At 37.0% G+C, this 19,127-nt stretch overlaps 1 protein-coding gene and 1 pseudogene across 3 annotated transcripts in view; one reads left to right on the top strand and one right to left on the bottom strand.

Annotated features, from left to right (window-relative positions):
* The window catches only part of TRIM24 (tripartite motif containing 24), an 82,706-nt gene that overhangs the window by 47,534 nt on the left and 16,045 nt on the right, over positions 1–19,127 (bottom strand). For both annotated transcript variants that reach the window (XM_081038261.1, XM_081038262.1), the window contains exon 2: positions 1,153–1,271. In XM_081038261.1, coding sequence (XP_080894387.1) covers positions 1,153–1,271 — 119 coding nt within the window. The remainder of the gene's footprint in view (positions 1–1,152; positions 1,272–19,127) is intronic.
* On the top strand, positions 3,611–12,605 carry LOC308492826 (cell division cycle-associated protein 3-like; annotated as a pseudogene). Its single transcript has 2 exons — positions 3,611–3,640; positions 11,942–12,605. The product of its transcript is annotated as a cell division cycle-associated protein 3-like (transcript).

Below are 19,127 nucleotides of genomic sequence, written 5' to 3'. Positions count from 1 at the left end.
ATGAAGCAAAGTGACATGGCACTCTAGACGACAGAAACAAAATCACTAGTATTGAGAATGGAACTTTCAGAGGGGTTAAGTATTTGACACTGCAGTTCACTCACATAAATAATGTTGTTTCCATTCCAGTGCTGGTTTCACAACAATTAGAAAGTTTATTCCCTGCACCAAACCCTGTTTTGGCTTTTGGTGAAAGTTCACATTAGAAAGAGCTGTGGATACTTTTGAAACAAAGACGTATTTTAGTTAGCAGCGGCTATGTTCGTTTAAAGTGAACCCTATATTCCTATAATTCCAAGAAGAAAAAAAAAGCTGAAAATGAAAAGCACAGACACTGAGCTGTGTGATAACTGAAAAGTCCTAAATATTCCTCATCACGTTTTAGAGTTTTACATTTTCGACTAATAATCATTTTTCCATAATCAGATTCAGTTCCTTCACGGATCTTCTGTTCCAAATTAAAGGAACTGCCTAGATAAATCATCAATGAATCATGATCCCGAAGCAGACTTATACCCTACACTTAGCACATACTGTAGAATTAATCATTCTCACCTCCACTGGAGTCCTCGAGTTTATCCACTAGGGACCTGACATTTAGATTTAAGGGGCCAACAGAAACGTTCTACATGTGGGTTATGAAACAGGGACCCAAGAAAAGCTCCACTAGATCTCCAAATGCAACACTCTGAACAATACTACCAAGTGGGCTTTCAAAGAAATACCATGTAGAAAAGAGGACTTTTTTAAAATACAGAAATCGTACTGATCAAAGACATGGAAGTTTTCATATGTACCATTACAGAGTTTATCATTAAAAAAGGAAAAAGTGAAAAAAGGAGGGCTTGAAATAAAAAAATCTAATTGTCACAACAGAGTAAAATTACCAAGAAATGAAATAATGTCTAATATAGAATAATAGTTTTCTGTAAGAGGATAGGGAAGGTGGGAGTACAATCAGGGCTTCTGTATGGCACTATCTTATTCCTGAAGATGAATTATTCGTTCTTTATATACCTACATACCTTTAAAATATTACATAATTCCATAGATATAATGCTCTAATGTTTGATACCTTTTATTTTTGAGTCCTCCCACATTTTAGGCTACCTCATTAAAGGCAGCAAAAGATTCAAGACTTAATACACTTACCTGATTAGACTTTTCTACGGTACTGCTGGGAACCTCAGTAGTATCTTTCACAAAAAAATTATCTATGATGTGTCTCTCTGCACATTCCTGGCTGCAAACTGGACATCGAATGACTCCAACTAGAAAAGACAAAAATTGCATTCTATAAGTTCTTTTTAAAATTGAGATATAATTGATATAACATTATATTACTTTCAGGTGTACAATATGACTTGGTATCTCTACATATTGCAAAATAATCACAATAAGTTTAGTTAATATCCATCACCATACACAGCGACAAAAATCTTTTTCTTGTGGTGAGAACTTCCAAGATCCACTCTCCTAGCTACTTTCAAATATGCAATAGTTATTATTAACCATAGTCACTATGCTGTATGTTACATTTCCATGACCTATTCATTTTATAACTGAAAATTTGGACCTTTTCACACTCTTCACCCATTTCATTCACCCCAAACCCCTCCTCAAGCAAACACCAATCAGTTCTCTCCATCCATAAGCTCGCGTTTTAAGTTTTAATACAAATAGACTGAGCATTAAACCAAAATCTCTCATCTAAACTGTGAATAGGTCATTTTACAGTGCTCACTCTCTTCAAATTCATACCTACTGAGAGCTAACACAAAGCAATTCAGTTTATGTACATATATGGATTATATATGTGGGTATGGGTATACATACGCTACACCTAGTACATTAAATGAATAAATCCTCATAATTTTAAACAAGTTACCACTCCAAATAAATATCCCTGTGGGCTACTCTTTTTATTGTTTTGAAACTTCTCTAACAGTGGTTTTCAAATAGGGATGTCCAGAACCACATGGGAGCTTCTTAAAAGAACAGCGAGTTCTAGGTCTCTCTGGGCCTATAGAATCAGGATTTCTCAAAGTGGAACACAGACATACTTGATTTGTTTAAAATCTCCATGGAAGATTAAGAAACACTATTTGCTTCCCTTTAACAAGTGCAAATAATGTTCTTTAGGGGAAAAAAGAATCATCTTTCACAGTACTTAGTAAAACAATAAATAATTATGAGTTAAAAAGCTAAATTTTTAATTACATTTTTAAAAATCTAATATAAACTTCTGGCTGTAATTTGTTCCAAGGAGACTGGAATAAGGTTCTCAGATATAGTATTGTAAGATGAAATGCATAAAAACGAATACAATATAATCTAAAGATCAATTTCATTTGTATATCCAAGCTATAAACAAGTATTTTAAATTTAAAAAAATCCATTTTATAATAGAAACAAAAATATATTAATATTTAAGAATACGTTTTTTAAAATGTATAAGGCCATGTGGAAAAAAATTGTCAAGCTATCTTTAGAAACCTTAAAAAAATTACTGGGCCATCCCCACTGGATTAAGTGGTTGGAGCGCCATACTCCTAATGCTGAGGTCGGGAGTTCGATTCCCCATGGGCCAGTAAGCAGTGCCCTCTACAGTTAAGATTGTGAACAACAGCTCTCCCTGGAGCTGGGCTGCCTTGAGCTGCCCCAGGGCGGGGCTGCTGTGACTGCCAGGGAGCTCAACTAAACTGAGAAACAATGGTTTGAACTGGAGTGTGTGTGTGGAGGGGGGGAGGCGGAAGAAGGGGGAAAAAACAAAATTAATAAATAAATACTAAAAGAAGCAAAAACCAAAACCTCAGTAATGAAAAAACCATGTTCATGACAGTGAAGATGGCAAGTTTCCCCAAACAAATCTATAGATTCAATGTAGTTTTAATTTCAATAGAATTTTGACAAGCTGGAGGACATGCCTACCAAATAATAAGACTTACTGTAAGACTACAGTAATTAAGATGGTATATTTACGTAAGGATAAACCAAAGTGGAACAGAAGACGCATACCAAAAACAGGCTCACATGTACTCGTATGTACATTTTATATATGACAAATGTACTAGAAATCAGTAGGAAAAAAGATGAATTTTTCATGGTACTATAGTTCTCGATAGCGGGAGGGGAATGAAATCAGATCATTACTTTATTCAATTCAAAAAGTAATTCTTTTGGATAGATTAAGAGCTTTACAACTTTTACAAAAAAAATACAGGAGACTATCTGTGTAACCTTACAGCAGGTATGAACTTCTTAAGCAAGAAAACAAAAAAAGAGCACAAGGGAAAGTAATGAATTCAACTTCACTATAGTTAAAAACTACAGCTAGTCAAAAGATAACTATGAAGAAAAGTGAGATGCTAAGCCTCAAACTGAAAGATCTGTCCAACACATGATACTGACTAAGAATTAGTAATTAAAATCTGTCAATGTGACAATGCATTTCACAGAAGAAAAAGATTGCAAACACGTTCCCTATTCCTCCAAATAAGTACAGCTACAAACTCTATAGACATTCTATATAAATCAATCACAACAAGACTGTAAAAGTTAGAGGGCAGCAGACTGGCTAGAGACTTTATATGTTCCAAAGTGGATGTTCATGACGCCACCATCCCAGAAACACCAACAGGTATAAAACAAAACAAAAAGCCTTCTTCTCTAGCCAAAGAAGTAGGAAAAGGGCAACCTGGCAAGATGGAACACTTTTAGCCAAACACCGCAGAAAAAAAACGATGTTCCCTTTCCCACCAGCAAAGGCCCAGTGGGAAGCCTAGAATTCCACCTTGGCCAGGCACAGACCAGTGCTGAACTACCCCCTGTTGGGTGTGTCAGAGAAGCCGGGTGGGGGAGCAGGGGATTTGATCCCCACCAGGCCCCCTGCAGTGTCACTGGAACTCAAATGGAGAGTGAACCACAGTTAACACTAAACATGTGTAGGTACTACCTTGTTTCCCCGTAAATAAGACCTAGTCATACAATCAGCTCTAATGCGTCTTTTGAAGCAAAAGTTAATGTAAGAGCGGGTATTATGTTATACCTTGTCTTATAGTAAAATAAGACCTGGTCTCATTATTAATTTTTGCTCCAAAAGACGCATTAGAGCTGATTTTCCAGGTAAGTCTTATTTTTGGGGAAACAGGGTAGGTAGGTCATAGGTATAGGCTTTAATTAAATGTTGATTGCCTTGGTTGTCACATAGCTTATGGTCAAAGATTAAGTATGCTACTCATGTCCTGGAGGCCTGCTTGTAAAGCAAGTTCTAGGAAAAATGTTTAAAGGTACACTTTGCGATAACAGAAAAATGTAGCTAGTTAAGCATACAGCAATGACAGCTTAAACAATAACAAAGGCCACAAGACGTTTAGTTTCTGCCTTTTGCTTTAAAGATAACATCACTGATGCGCAATCATGAGATGTTTTGCGAAATTCCAATAGATCACCTGACCAGAGAGGAAGGCTCCAGAAAAGATGACGTCAGGAACTATATTAACCAGACGAGAAAACTGCGGAAGCTTGCACAAGAACTAACTAGTTTCGCGCGCGACCCTCTAACCCTCAATCTTTGCCATAAAAAACCCTTGATTAAAAGCCATCTGGGAATTTGGGTGCTAAGCAAGGGAGAGCTTCACGTTCTCCCTGCTTGGCGCCCTGCAAATAAAAGGCTCCAATTTCTTCGCTGTAAACCTCGACGTTAAGCGTTCAGCTCTGCGGCACTTGGGGGGGGGGGGGGGGGGGCAGATCCTCTGCGGTTATGTGACAGGAGCCTGAACTTGCGCCTCCAGCGCAGTAACGGGATACCCCTCCACCTCTGTGTAGTGTTGGCATCAGAAGAAGCCTATTAGACAGTCAAGACGTTTATTACTGCCTACAGTAACCTCCCTGCCTCTATGTCTCCAATCCTTAGACGTGTGGATGAAGAACACAGGGAGAGCAGTCAATGGGCATCCATGCCCCTACCAGCCAGGGGAGGTATCAAGAGAGGCCTGGTGGAGCCTGAACTCCCATGCCATCCACCAGTAAGGAGGCGGCTCTCTCCCTCCAGGTATCAAAGGAGACAGAAAATAATAAATGTAAGCAGAAATCACGGAATTAAAAACTGAAAAGTGCATGAAACAGAAAGTTGGTTATTTGAAAAGGTCAATAAAATGAACAAGCCTCCATTCCATCAAGACTGAAAGAGACAAAGGAGAAGACACAACTTACCAAACACAAGGAATGAAAAAGGGAGCATCGCTATTGACCATGGAAACACAACAAGGATAAAGGCCAATAATAAGAACACGACTCAGATCAATGTTAAGTGGAATGAACCAATTCCTCAAAAAGCACAAACTACCATGACTCATCCAAGATGATATAAACTGAAAAGCCCTATAGGTATATGGGAATTGGCTCTAAACAAAATGAAATACTTAAGTATAAACCTAACAAAACATGTACAGCACTTCAATGCTGAAAACCACAAAATGGTGGTGAAAGAAATCAAAGACAACCCAAACAAATGGAGAGACAGAGCATTCGTGGATAGGGATAACCAAAGCAGTCAAGATGTCAGTTCTCCTTAGTGTGATCTACAGGTTTAACACAATTCCTAATAAAATCCCAGCAACATTTTTTCGGTAAATTTATACAAGGTTATTTTAAGATTTATATAGAAAGGCAAATGCACAACAGCTAAATCAATATTGAAAAGAAGGATAACGAAATTGCTCTATCCAATCTTAAGTCTTATTATATAGCTACTGTAATCAGGAATGTGTGTTGTTGACCAAGAGGTAGACACATAGAATGAGTAGATGAATGAAACAGAACAGGCCCGAAATAAACCCACACAAGTAGGGCCAACCTGATTTTTAAGAGGTGCAAAAACATATTTATGCTGACAAGTACAAAATGCTGATGAGATAGACTGCGTTCATGGACTGGAAGATTCATTGTAGTAAAGATGTCAATTCTCCCCAAATAGATTAACGGGCTAATGTATTCCTATCGAAATCGTAAACAGGATTTTATGTAGATATAGACAAGACTATTCAAAGATTTACGGAAAAGGAAAGGAACTAGAAGAGCTAAAGCAATTTTGAAAAAGAAAACCAATTTTTCAGTTTTAATTTCAAGAATGACTCTCCAATTTTAGGACTTATATAGGTATAGTAATTGAGACAGGCTAGTATTGGCAGGATAGACAAGACACATACAGAAAAGGAACAGAACAGATCACCCAGAAATACATCCACACAAGTAAGCCTAAATGATTTCTGACAAAGATGTGAAAACAATTCAGTAGAAGAAGGAAAGTCATTTTCAACAAATTGTGCTAGAGAAACTGATGATAATATATTCATAGGCAAAAAACCTGAATTTCACATTTTACATAAAAATTAATTCAAAGTGGATCAGACTTAAATGTAAAACTTAAAATTATAAAACCCTTAGAAGAAAATAGAAGAAAATCTTAAGGACCTAGATTTGTTAAAGAGTCCTTAGACATATCAAAAACACAATCCATATTAGAAAAATATAAATTTTATTTCATTAAAATGAAAAAGCCGTGCTTTGCAAAGGACCTGTGGAAAGGATGTATAAGACCCGATGTTATATTATGTTACATTATGTTATATTGTACCCGGTATTATAGTAAAATGAGACTGAGTCTTATATTAATTTTTGCTCCAAAAGACGCATTAGAGCCGATTGTCTGGCTAGGTCTTATTTTCGGGGAAACATGGTATATAAAGAACTCTCAAAACTCAATAAAAAACAAAAACCCAATTAGAAAATGGGCAAAAGACATGAAGAGCCATTTCACTGATGATGATATATTCATGGCAAATAAGCACATATGTTCCACATCACTAGCCATCGAGTAAATGCAAATTAAAATCATGGCAGGATATCAACACATAGCTATTTAAACAGCTAAAACAAAAAAGTAGTGACAGTACCAAATGCTGGCGAAAACGTGGAGAAATTGATCTCTCATACATTTCCAGTAGGAGTGTAAAATGGTAGAGCCACTCTAGAAAATATATTGGCGGTTTCTTAATAAAAAAGAAAAGAAAAGAAAAAGAAAAAAAAAACCTAAACATAATGTTTATCATATGAATGAGTAATCTCACTCCTGGGCATCCCAGAGAAAAAACTTAGGTACACACAATAATCTGAACATAAACATCTTAAGTCAGCATTATTCTTAAGAAACTAAAAATCTAAAAGAAATCTAAAAATCTAAGAAACTAAAACTTAAAACCCAAATCTCCTTAAATAACTTAAAGGTCCAATAAAACATGGTACATGCAATATCATGGACTACTAGTCAGCAATAGAAGGGAACCAAATATTAATATATGCAAAAATTGGATGGATCGTAAGGATATCATTCTGAATGAGAAAAAGCCCATTTCAAAAAGTCACTTATGAATAATTCCATTTATATAGCATTCACAAAATGACAAGATTATGGAGGTGGAAAACAGACTAGTGCTTTGTCTGAAATGAGGAACGATGGGGGAGGGGAGAGAACATGGTGATACGACTGCTGGGGGTAACATGAGGCAGAGCTTTGGCAGTGATGGAATAGCTCTGTATCTTGACTGTGCTGTTGGTTATCTGAACGTACACGTGATCAAGTGGCACAGAACTATACACACTACTGTACTAAGGTTAATTTTCTGGGTTTAAAATACTGTACTGTAATCATTGAGAAAAACTGGGTATGCAAGGCCTCTCTGCATCTTCCCAGGAATCTATGATTTCCAAATAAAAAGTTAAAAAAAATCCCACACAAATAAACTAACATTTATGTAGTGCTCTCATTACATGTACTGCTTTACCCTCATACAGTTGAAGAAACGGAAATGAGAAAATCTGGTGAATTTGACCAAGGCCACACAATAGTGAAGCTGTAATCTGAACCCCTGGCTAACTGAGTGCGGGCTCTGTACTACTACACTTGACGATAACGTCTTAGAAAATCATACTTTAATAAGTAACAACATTGTGACAGGATATTAGTCCAAGAGTTAAGAATCCCATTTGTGTATGGTAGTGAATTTTACCTAAATGAATTTAAAGCCATATACATGCTAATTCAACAATACCTTTTTACCCACAAAGTTAGTGGGGAAATGTCATTTCTATTAGACACGTCTGAGTACATTTATACTTCCTCTGTACAAATTAGTAAAGATTAGCATCTAGAAAATATCCTTCCAGAAACTGGAGTGATTAAAACCCAATTAACTAAACAAAAATAATTCCCTGAGAATATGGAGATTTTCACTTTAATCATTCATTGTGTGCTTGATGGCTGTGGTTGCCTCTTTTTGGTATTTATTTAATGAGGTTGAAATTTTTAATAGTGCATAACTCCCTTTAAATCTGTTTTCAAATGCTACCTTTCAGAACTCCTGCATTCCCACCCACCTGCCTGCACAACCTTTATCCTTCTTTAATTCTTTTCTTCCTGGAACTTTTCATCCTTCTATTTCATTTATTTATAGTTACTATTTATTGTCTGCATATCCCAAGTAAAATATAAACTCCGCAAGGGCAGAGATTTTTATTTAGTTCATCAATATTCCAAAGCACCTAAAAATGTACCTGGCGCATCACAGTGCCAATAAGTATTTAGTGAAAGAATGAATGAACTCCCTTAGGAATGTACATCCTGTGATCCACAATTCCACCATGGGGAAACTCTTACACCTCCGCATCAGGGGACATATGCCAGAATGTTCACAGCAGCATTGTGCATAAAAATTGTCCAGTTGTCCCCATAACTGGAGACAACCTAAATGCCCATCAACAGTTGCAACACAATAATGTGGCTGGTATATTCAAATAATACTACACAGCAATGAAATCAATGCACTTAAATTACAGATACATGACTGAATCCCCCAAAATATAACATTGAGGAAAGTCAGTAAGTCCCAGAAGAATACATTATAGTCTATTAAAGTTCAAAAATAGTCAAATTCAAATATTATATCGGAAAGCATACAGAGCTAATAAACTATTTTAAAAGAGCAAGGGAATAATTAACACCAAATTCTGGATAGTGGCTCCACACAGGAAGAAGGAAAGAAGCGGCAGCTCCCCTCCGAATACTAACTTCAATCCTTCCATCTTTCCTGAACCAAACCACTTCCAAGGTGTAAGAAGAGCACATGGAGATGACCAGGTGCAAATGAAAGCTCAGGCCCAAAGACCTGCTGGCTTTTGTCAGAGCACTGTTCTAGGGTTAGAGGGGAGCCTGAGAACAAGTAACTCTCACAGCAACCCAGCTCTGATGCATGAAGTATTATCCCCCATTTCACAGATCAGGAAACTAACCACCATGGTCTGCCCAGGGCCATAGAACTACTAAGTGTCAAATCTAGTATTTGAATCCTACCTATGCTGTATCTTGTGTACATGGATTTAAAAAGATACGGCATGGACTTTAAAGCCATACAGACCTAAATTACTCCTCTTTATTAATTGCTCTATAACCTCTAAATAGTCTTTCTGAGCCTCTATTTCATCTTCTATAAAACAACTGTACGTGATAATCATGATGATAATGGTTGTCATGTTGTAAGGGTGACAGTGTATTTTTCAAGAGCTGACAATCTAGTTTATTTTTCCTTTTCTTCTCTCTTTTCCTTGTTTCCTTCCCCTCCTGCCTGAGTCAATTACTCTGTTTTTGTGAAGTTACATGCACACCTCGGTAATTTGGTTAATCACCAGAACACTGACTCGAAAGAAACTGTTTCAGCCCTTACATATCTGGGCACCAGCAACCAGGCTGCAAGATGACAAACGAGCCACCGTTCCGACTGTGTGGAGATAACTGAAATTCAGAATGAACCAGACTCCAGGAGGCTTTTTTCCAGACATCAGCATCAAGGAATCACCTAACTTCCCCTTTCCTTTGTTCTGCCTTTTCTTATGTACCTATAAAACCTTCTGGTGGTTCTAGGAACAGGGAAGGTAGTCTTTGAGACAATAGTCCGCCATCTTCCCAGAAAGCTGGCATTTTGAATAAACCTACTTTTCTTTCCACCAGCCCTTGTCTCTCCATCATTGGCTCATGAGCGGCAAGCAGCGAATGTGAGCTTGGTAACAATATTGAGAACTTACTGTATTCCAGTTACTGTGCTCAATATTTCAGGCTTCTTAGAACAAATTTGATGCAAGACGGTTATAAGGATTCTATGAATAAATGTATAAAAAGAGCCTAAAGATGCTAGGCTAGTTGGTAAACCTGTGCTTTAAACCCTGTGCCCTCAATTAAAATCGGGTAACAGCTGACTCCTGAAAGAACCGGCATGACCTAACCTACCTTATTACCTTAAAGTATGATTTATTAGGCTACAAATGAATTCGGACTCATAGATGTATCTCTACCTAACAAGGAACAATGGGACTAAATGTTAGTGAATCAAATTCGTGTCTCTACCCAAACTTCATTTCCAAGCTGAAAATGTACCTTATTAATACAAGAAAAACCAGGCACTGCATATTATACACTAAATACCTGAATGCTTGTATGAAGAGAATGATACTTTGAGACACTATCCTGGGATGAGTGGAAATACTGTAGAAACATAATTCAACTCTCTCATTTTTGAAAAGGGAAAATATAAAATCTGAAAGGCAAGCAGGGAGTCAACTCTAATTAAGAAGAAACAATAAAGCAAAATGGACGAGTACAAATGCTATAAATTGCTTCTCTTTGCTGATACCAAAAGGTAAGAATAAAGAATGTGCTGAGAACAAGGTAGACAAGGAAATCAACTATGTATTAATCAATTTGAAACAACTAACACGTTAGTATTATGTTTTTCTGCATTTTAAAGGAAAAGAACTGTTAAAGTTACCTATTCATTACCCATCTAAATATAAGTGTCCACATTTGCTAAATGAAATCATGAAACACATTTAGATAGTAAGCTCATAAAACATGACTGATATAGGAAATTAATGATAAATCACCAATTATACACTTAAAAAGCAACTGGACTTAAAATGAACTTACTAAGATCTGGTTTTATTTTTTTTACAAATTAAATGTTTACAGATTTGGGGTTTTGAAATGTGAATATGATTTGCTATCTCCCTTTTGTGACGTTTTAGTTTCTAAACCGAAGCATAATGTGGGGCTTATGCTTTGATATTAAGTACCAGGGATGGTTTGTAACTCGACTGTCCCCCTCCACAAAAGAAATGCATGTGGATTTAAAACCTTATTACACACCGTGGATCACAGACACAGTGAGTTAAATGATTGGACCATGAGATGGATCGCTACGAGCCAGGCAACTATATTTCAACATCCATGGGAGAAAAAGGAAAGGATCTACCTAACACAAAAGAGTGCTCTGTCCATGGTCCTGTCAATACCGTTGATGGTTTGCTACTTAAACATACTTATATGTGTATATAACAAAGACCCAACTAAAAGCTAACTGCAAGACCCAACTCAAATACACACACAGGTTAAAAAACCAAAGGATGGAAGTAGATACACATTCAAACAACAAGCACATGAAGCCTGGAGGACTTTATATCAGAGGGGAATACAGAACCAGGACTATTACAAGAGATAAAGTGGGAATGGTGTACACGAAAAGGCCCAATTCCTCATGAAGACATGTTAACCCTAAATGCAAACGCACCAAATTCTCAGAGCTTCAGAACTCACAATGTAAAACCTGATACAACTCCGAGGCTCCAGCTGCGGTGTACCCCAAGGTAGAGTTGGGGCGTGGCATGCCTTCCTTGCCCGCCCGGGCCCTGCCCCACCCTCTTACTCCTAGTTGAGCATCAGTCACTGCAGGCGGCCTCCACCGCGCGCGCGCGCGCACACACACACACACACACGAGTGGCAGACCTAGAGTGAGTGGCAGACCTCGAGTCGGCATCCTGCACGCTGCCATCCAGGAGGAGAGCTCTCCACAGCCAACCTACCAGCAGAGAGCAGTGGAGTCCTCATCAGGCCAGGACTCCGAGCCTGGCTCTCCTGCCCTTGGCACTGCATGGACACCTATAAAGACCAGCAGTGCAGAGGCCCCAAGCCCACTGAAGAAAGAGCTGAGGGAAGTATTTGAAACTGAAGCCCCCAAATCAAACCTTCCCTCAGAGTCTGTTCTGCCCCTAGAAGCACCTTCCTCTTCTGAACTGGACGTGCCCCTGGGCACCCAGTTTTCCCTTGAGGACCAGATGCCATCTTGGAGTCAGACTGAGCTGCCCTCCAAGCAGGTGTTTTCCAAGGAGGAAACAGGACAGTCCTCAGAAACCCTTATGACCAGCCAGGGCTCAGACAAGCCCTTTAGACCCTGAGACACTCGATCTCCAGGTTCTTAGCGCAACAGACGGAAATTAAACAGCACGGTACTAGGGTGATCTCCCCTCACCATCCTGCAGGATGACAACTCCGGAGATTCTGACATCAGGTCAGGGTAAGTGACCTTTCTCCCCTGAGTGAAAATGTTAAGAAACTGAAGGATGAGGCCATTCTGGGAACTGGACGAGTTCTGAGAACTGCAGGCTGACCATGGAGCAAGGCCAGGACTGTGACAAGGAAAATCAGCACTTTGCCTTGTAGAGAACTAGACCGCACGTGGCCCCAGCCCTGGGTTCACCAGTCATATTCCGTGTCCTCTCACCCCTTGTTTCCCTGGGAGACGGGAAAGGCTTATTTTCTTCGATTCCACCTAAACTACCAACTCTGGAACTAACAGCTTTCTTGGGCTTTCTTTGTGTCTTATGTATTTATTATATAATGGAAGTGATTTTTTAAAAAAATGATATAACTCAACAGAGAAACAGACAAATCTACATAATAGTTCGGAGATTTCAACTCTCCTCTCAATAATCAATACAGCAGCAGACAGAAAATCAGTCCGGATATAAAAAAAAAAAAAGAACAAATAGCAGAATGCCTATTCTTTAAGTGTGAATGGAATATTCATCAAGATATAACATATGCTGGCTATAAAACAAGTATGAATAAATTAAAAGAACTAAAAACACAAAATATGGTCATATGTTTCATGACCATAATGAGATAAACTCAGAAATCAATGACAGACACAACTGGAAAATCCCCAAATATTTGGAAATTGAACAACTTCCAAATAACCCAAGTGTTAATGAAGAAAGGTCTAAAAGTCAATGATCTAAGCTTCCACCTCAAGAAGCTACAAAAAGAAGAGCAAATTAATCTCAAAGTAGAAGAAAATAAGCAGAAAGCAATGAGAGAAAAACAAGAATATAGGAATAAAGGGAAAAATCAACAAAACCAAAGTCAGTTCAGAGGTCAGGGGAATTGTAAAAGGTAATAAACCTCTAGCAAGACTGATGATTAAGGGGAAAAACAACAACAACAAAATCAGAAATAAGACAGGCCATTTCTACAGGGTCCACGGACCTTAAAAAATAGTATTGGGGAAATTATGATCATCTTGATTAAATGTGTTGATTGTTTGAAAGACAAAATTATCAAAATCTTCTCAAGAAGAGACAGAAAACAGCAATGCTCTGTATCAATTAAAGAAATTGAATTTAGATTTTAAAAACACTGCCCACAAAGAAAAGTCTAGACCTAGAGGGTTCCGCTGGTAAATCCCATCAAACATGTAAATAACACCAACTCTAAACAACTCTTTTGGAAGGAAAACAGAGAAGAAGGAAACACTTCCTATCTCATTTGATAAGGCCAGTTATTACCCTGATACTGAAATCAGACGTAATCATTACAAAGAAAGAAACGTATAGACCAATATCTCTCATGAATAAACAAAGATGAACAAAAATGATAAACAAAATATCACAAAATCAAATGCAGAAATACATAAAAAGGATCATATAGGGTTTATTACAAAAATGCAAGATTGGTTGAACATTCAAATCACTTAAAGTAATTCACAATATTAACAAAATAAAAGAGAAAAGCCATTACCATCATCTTTGAAAAACTCAACACCCATGCAAAGACAAAAACTTTCAGCAACCTAGGGACAGAAGGAAACTTCCTAAATTGATGAAAATCTTACACCTAACGTATTTAATGATGAAATACTAAATGGTACCTGGTGTGATTGGGAAGAAGCCAAGGATGTCCGCTCCCACAACTTCTATTCCAAGCTGTCTTAGCACAAAAAGGCAAGATGAAGAAATAAAAGGCAAATAGGTTGGAAAGGTAGAAGTAAATTGTTTACGCATATTATTTACAGGTAACATAATCATATCTGTAAAAAACCGTAAGGCTTCCACACAAAAAGCCACATGAAATACTTAGGGATTCTTTTAACACAGCATGTGTAAGACCTGTACAGTGAAAACAACAAAACAAAAATCAAAGATCACCCAAATGGATGGGACATTGTTCTTCGATTGGAACACTAAATATGGTTAAGATGTTCCTTCTCCCCAAACTGAGCTAAAGATTCAGTGCAATCTCAATTAAAATCCCAGCAGGCATTTTGTAGAAATTGACAAACGGACCCTAAAATTGATATGAAAATGCAAAGGACCAAGAATAGCAACTTGAAAACTAACAAATTTGGAAGACTTAAGTGATCTAATTTCAATACTTACTATAGAGCAAAGTAATTAAAACAGGGTGGTACTCATGTAAGAACAGAAATACAAACAATGGAGCAGAACAAGAGTCCAGAAATACATATATATAGAATACGTAACAAGTATTTAATCATTGTCTCAAAAGGGTGTACTGAGATAAAATATAATGGGTAAAAATTTTGTAGAAATGAAGTGATAAATCCTACAAGTTTTCCAAATGAATGAATCCCAAGTAGATTAAAAAGAAGCTACATTAAATATGTTACACCAAACCTGTAGAAACCAAAAAAAGAAAAGAAAAATCTTAAAAGCAAAGGAAAAAGATGGAGTATCATCAAAAAAGACAAAACTAAGACTGACAGCCTACTTCTCATCAGCAACGATGTAAATCAGAAGACAATAGAAAGGCATCTTTCAAGAGATAAAAGACTGTAATTATCTAGCCGGAGCTCTAAATCCAGCTTAAATATCTTTAAAGATCAATTAAGATGCACAAGTTGAAAGATAAACTGTCACACTAGATAATGAAATCCAACAATATACTGTTATGTTGCCAAGTTGATATTTTTTTTAGGTTCACTTGTTCATTTACAGTTTTAGAGTTTATGCTTTAATTTTGGTATAAACTAAATATTATTTAGTTATAAGTTTATAACTAAATATAAGTTTATAACTAAATGTTATTTAGTTATAAACTAAAAATTCAAAATAATTTTTGAATATGTGAAACATTTACATGGTTCAAAACTCAAAAACTGTATTAAAAAGTATATTGGATTTCACTTCTATCGCGTTCCTTCTACCCATTTCATTTCCTTCTACACCACTTCCCTGTAGATAACCATTTTTATTAAACCATGTTGTTGGCTTATCCTTCCAGTAACGGTTTTCTTTTTCTCTCTCCAGAAGTTCTTTTTGCAAATATATTTATATTTTCATGTAAAAAAGTAGTAAACTATATATACAGTAACGTAGCTTGCTTTTGTTCGTTTAACACTATATCCTGGAAACCACTCCTTATCAATAAATTCTATTTCCAATTTTTTTTGCTATTACAAATGACATAATGAATAATTTTGTCTACACATCACTTTATACTCATAGCAGGTGTACCCTGAAAATAGATTCCTAGAAGGGGGTTTGTGGGTTAAAGGTAAAGGAATCTGCAATTCTGTTAGAAACTGCCAAATGTATCCTCATTAGAAATGTATGGCAATACTTAGTTCCTCAAAGTCTCATAAATTGAGTATGTTAACAAACTTTTGGATTTTTGCCTGATAGGTGAAAAATACTTATCTTGGTATAGTTTTCATTTGTATACTCCTTATTAAGGTTTAACATCTTTTCATGATGGCTATTTGCATCTGTATTAAGCATACTGTCAGTTTTTACGTTTGTTTTTTAAGTAAAAACTGCAAAGCAATTTTAAGCTACATTAGGTAGAATTTATTAAGAATAATATTGGTAGTGTTATGAAAGTAATAAATTTTCTGCAGATAAAGGAAACAATTTTGTTAATGGTTGCTTTAAATAAACATTAATTGTGTTATGAGAGCAAATGTTATCAGTAGAATAAGAAATACAATGTGAAATCAAAAAAGTCAAATAAAAATCTTGAAGTGTAAAACTGACTTAGAAATATCAATACACACAAATGAATTCCTAAAAACACATTTCCTAATTCTGTCCAGTCTCAAAAGGCTTAGAAGTGATCACATCACAGGAGCATCCTGGTTATTTGGTTTCTAAACCCCTTTTCCTCATTAAAGGGGAAAAACTGTTGATTCCCCATCTGTGGCAGATTTATGGTGCGTACATAGTGAGACTGGGATAGATTGTTATGCTAGAAGGCAAGAAATAGTTAAAGAGAAAGAAGGTTGCAGCAAATTGAGAAAATTTGAAGGGCAAAAGGAATAATGACTGATTAAAATGCATTCAATATTCTTTTTTAAATCTATGAGTTCATAGGATACTCAACAAACAAATCCTTTGCCACCAATGGCAGTGACAATGACCCTAACTGCATCTCTAAAAATTAACTGAAAAGAATTACCCATTTATCCTGAAATTATATGAGGAACTAGAAGACCAGCAAAAATGGCAGCAAAAGATGTCATAAAACATGACAGCTTCAGGGATTGGACCCTCCAGCAATACAACCATTAAGCTGGAAAAAAATCTATTTCAGAATCCTAGCACTCACTCCAACGTTTACAGCAACCAGAGAAATGCTTAGTAACAGGAGAGGCTGCTGAACTTTGGTAAGAAAGCTGCTTGCGTGAACCAGCTACCATGCCCCAATTCCTTAATCCTGCTGCAATGTGGGGACAGCAGCTGGCTTTCTTAAAGTGGCTTGCTGGTACCAGGTGGGCAATAAGGACTTTGTACTCTAAAATTTGTGGGTTATGTGCTCGCTTCGGCAGCACATATACTAAAATTTGTGCGTTGTGTGATTTGGTTAGTATGGGGGTTAGTATGAGGGCAAGCTCGGATGTTTGACTTTATTGAGCTTCCCCAGGCTGCAGCAGATTCTCTTGGTGGCAGCTATCAGAACATTTAAATAGGCACATACACTTAAAACAACAACAACAACAAAACAGATGAAAAAAACTACACATTTACAGAAACCTCAGAGATGTCACAGGTTGAGTACCAAGATAGTATGTCAGTAACACACGCAAGAAAGGATTTGCAAAAATAGTTTGGAAAAGTCACTATACAAAGAGACAACTGAAGACCTCAACAGGAAACAAAATCAATCCCTGAGGAGGGGAAGAATTTGATTTCCAGAGTTACCACAATATCAAAATGTCCAGTTCTCAACAAAAAATTACAAAGCATACAAAGAAACCAGGAAATATAGCTCATTCATAGGAAAAGAGAATTTGAAAGAAATGGCAGATTTGAACAGGAAGAAAACAGAATCAGCAAACCTGAAGATAAGGCAATTGAAATTATCCAGTCTAGGAGTAGAATCAAAAAAGAATGAAGAAAAATGAGCAGAACTTGAGGGACTTGTATATGTATGTTTGATGGTATCCCACACTATGGGAGTCCCAGAAGAGGTAGAGCTAAAAGGCAAATATTTGAATAATGGCTTCCTAAATTTGATGAAAAACACGACTCTACATATCCAGGAATCTCAACAAACTCCAAGCAAGATAAACTCAAAGGGATCTTGTTATTATGGTAACTCTAGAACTCAAATTTTCCCCACTCTTCGGGGATTACTGATTTTTGCTTGTTATAGCTGGAGCAGTCCAGATGTGACTTTTCCAAGCTATTTTGCAAAATTTGTATGTATTCCTTGTTGAGCGTGGTCACTTAAATTTATGTTCCATGCTACCTGGTGACCAGCCAGTAACCTAACAAAGATTTTCTTGAATGTCTGGCTCCAAAAGGGGCAGGAGGTAGTCTCCTTAAGTCTCGGCAAACAGCATCCAGCCCTCAGGGATCTCATAGACTAACCAAAACACGCAACCCCAAATTTCTGGAGCCCTCTTACCAAAGAGCAGCAGTCTCTCCTTTTATCAGGCACTGCCCTAGTTCTTGCAAGTGTCTGATCAAGGTCCAGATTCTGAAATAGTTGATTCGGGTCATTTTTTCCAGTTTATTGTTTCAGTGTCCCTAGAGAGTCCTACTCTGCCATTTTGGTGATGTCACTTTGACTTCATCTAAATTAAAACTATTGTACATCAAAGGGCACTATCAAGTGGGTGAAAAGACAACCCACAGCAAGAATGAAAATATGTGCAAATCATGCACTGATAAGGATTTAATATTTAGAATATATACAGAACCCCTACAACTCAACAACAGAAATTCAAAAATAGGCTAAGGAATTCAATAAACATTTCTCCAAAGAAGATATACAAACAGCCAATAAGCACATGAAATGACCCTCGTCATTTGTCAAAACCACAATAAAATACAACTTGGATGTAGGATCCTGTGTCTGGTGTGTTCCCGGGACTGTGATCTCGCAGTCACCAAGGAATGTCCCGCCCAGTTCCCTTCTCTACATTTTCCTGTCAGCTGCTTTGCAACTGTTCTCTTTGGCCTTGATGTCCTCCACTGTGGTCCTATCCCTGATTGCCTGTGACGTTCTTATCTCAACTTCACATCCACAAGGATGGCTATTATCAATTTTGAAAAAAGGAAAACAAGTGTTGCTGACGATGTGGAGAAATTAGATTCCTGTACATTGCTGGTGAGATGTAAAATGGTGTAGCCAGTGTGGAAAACAGTTTGGTAGTTCCTCAAAAAGTTAAACATAGAGTAACTATATGATCTGGCAATTCTACTCCTAAGTATAAACCCAACAGAATTAAAAATAAGGACTAAAATTGAAAACAAGGACTAAAATAGATACTTATACACCAATATTCATAGTAGCGTTACTCGCGCAAGCCAAAAGGTGGAAATAACCCAAGTGTCCATCAACACATGAATGGATAAATAAAAGGGGCTATATATCCATAAAATGGAAATGGAATGAAATTCTTTTTACATGCTACAACATGGATAAACCTTGAAAATATTA

Source organism: Rhinolophus hipposideros, assembly GCF_964194185.1.
Source record: "Rhinolophus hipposideros genome assembly, chromosome: 25".
In the NCBI taxonomy this organism is placed as follows: domain Eukaryota; kingdom Metazoa; phylum Chordata; class Mammalia; order Chiroptera; family Rhinolophidae; genus Rhinolophus; species Rhinolophus hipposideros.
This window is presented reverse-complemented; position numbering and strand designations above follow the sequence as displayed.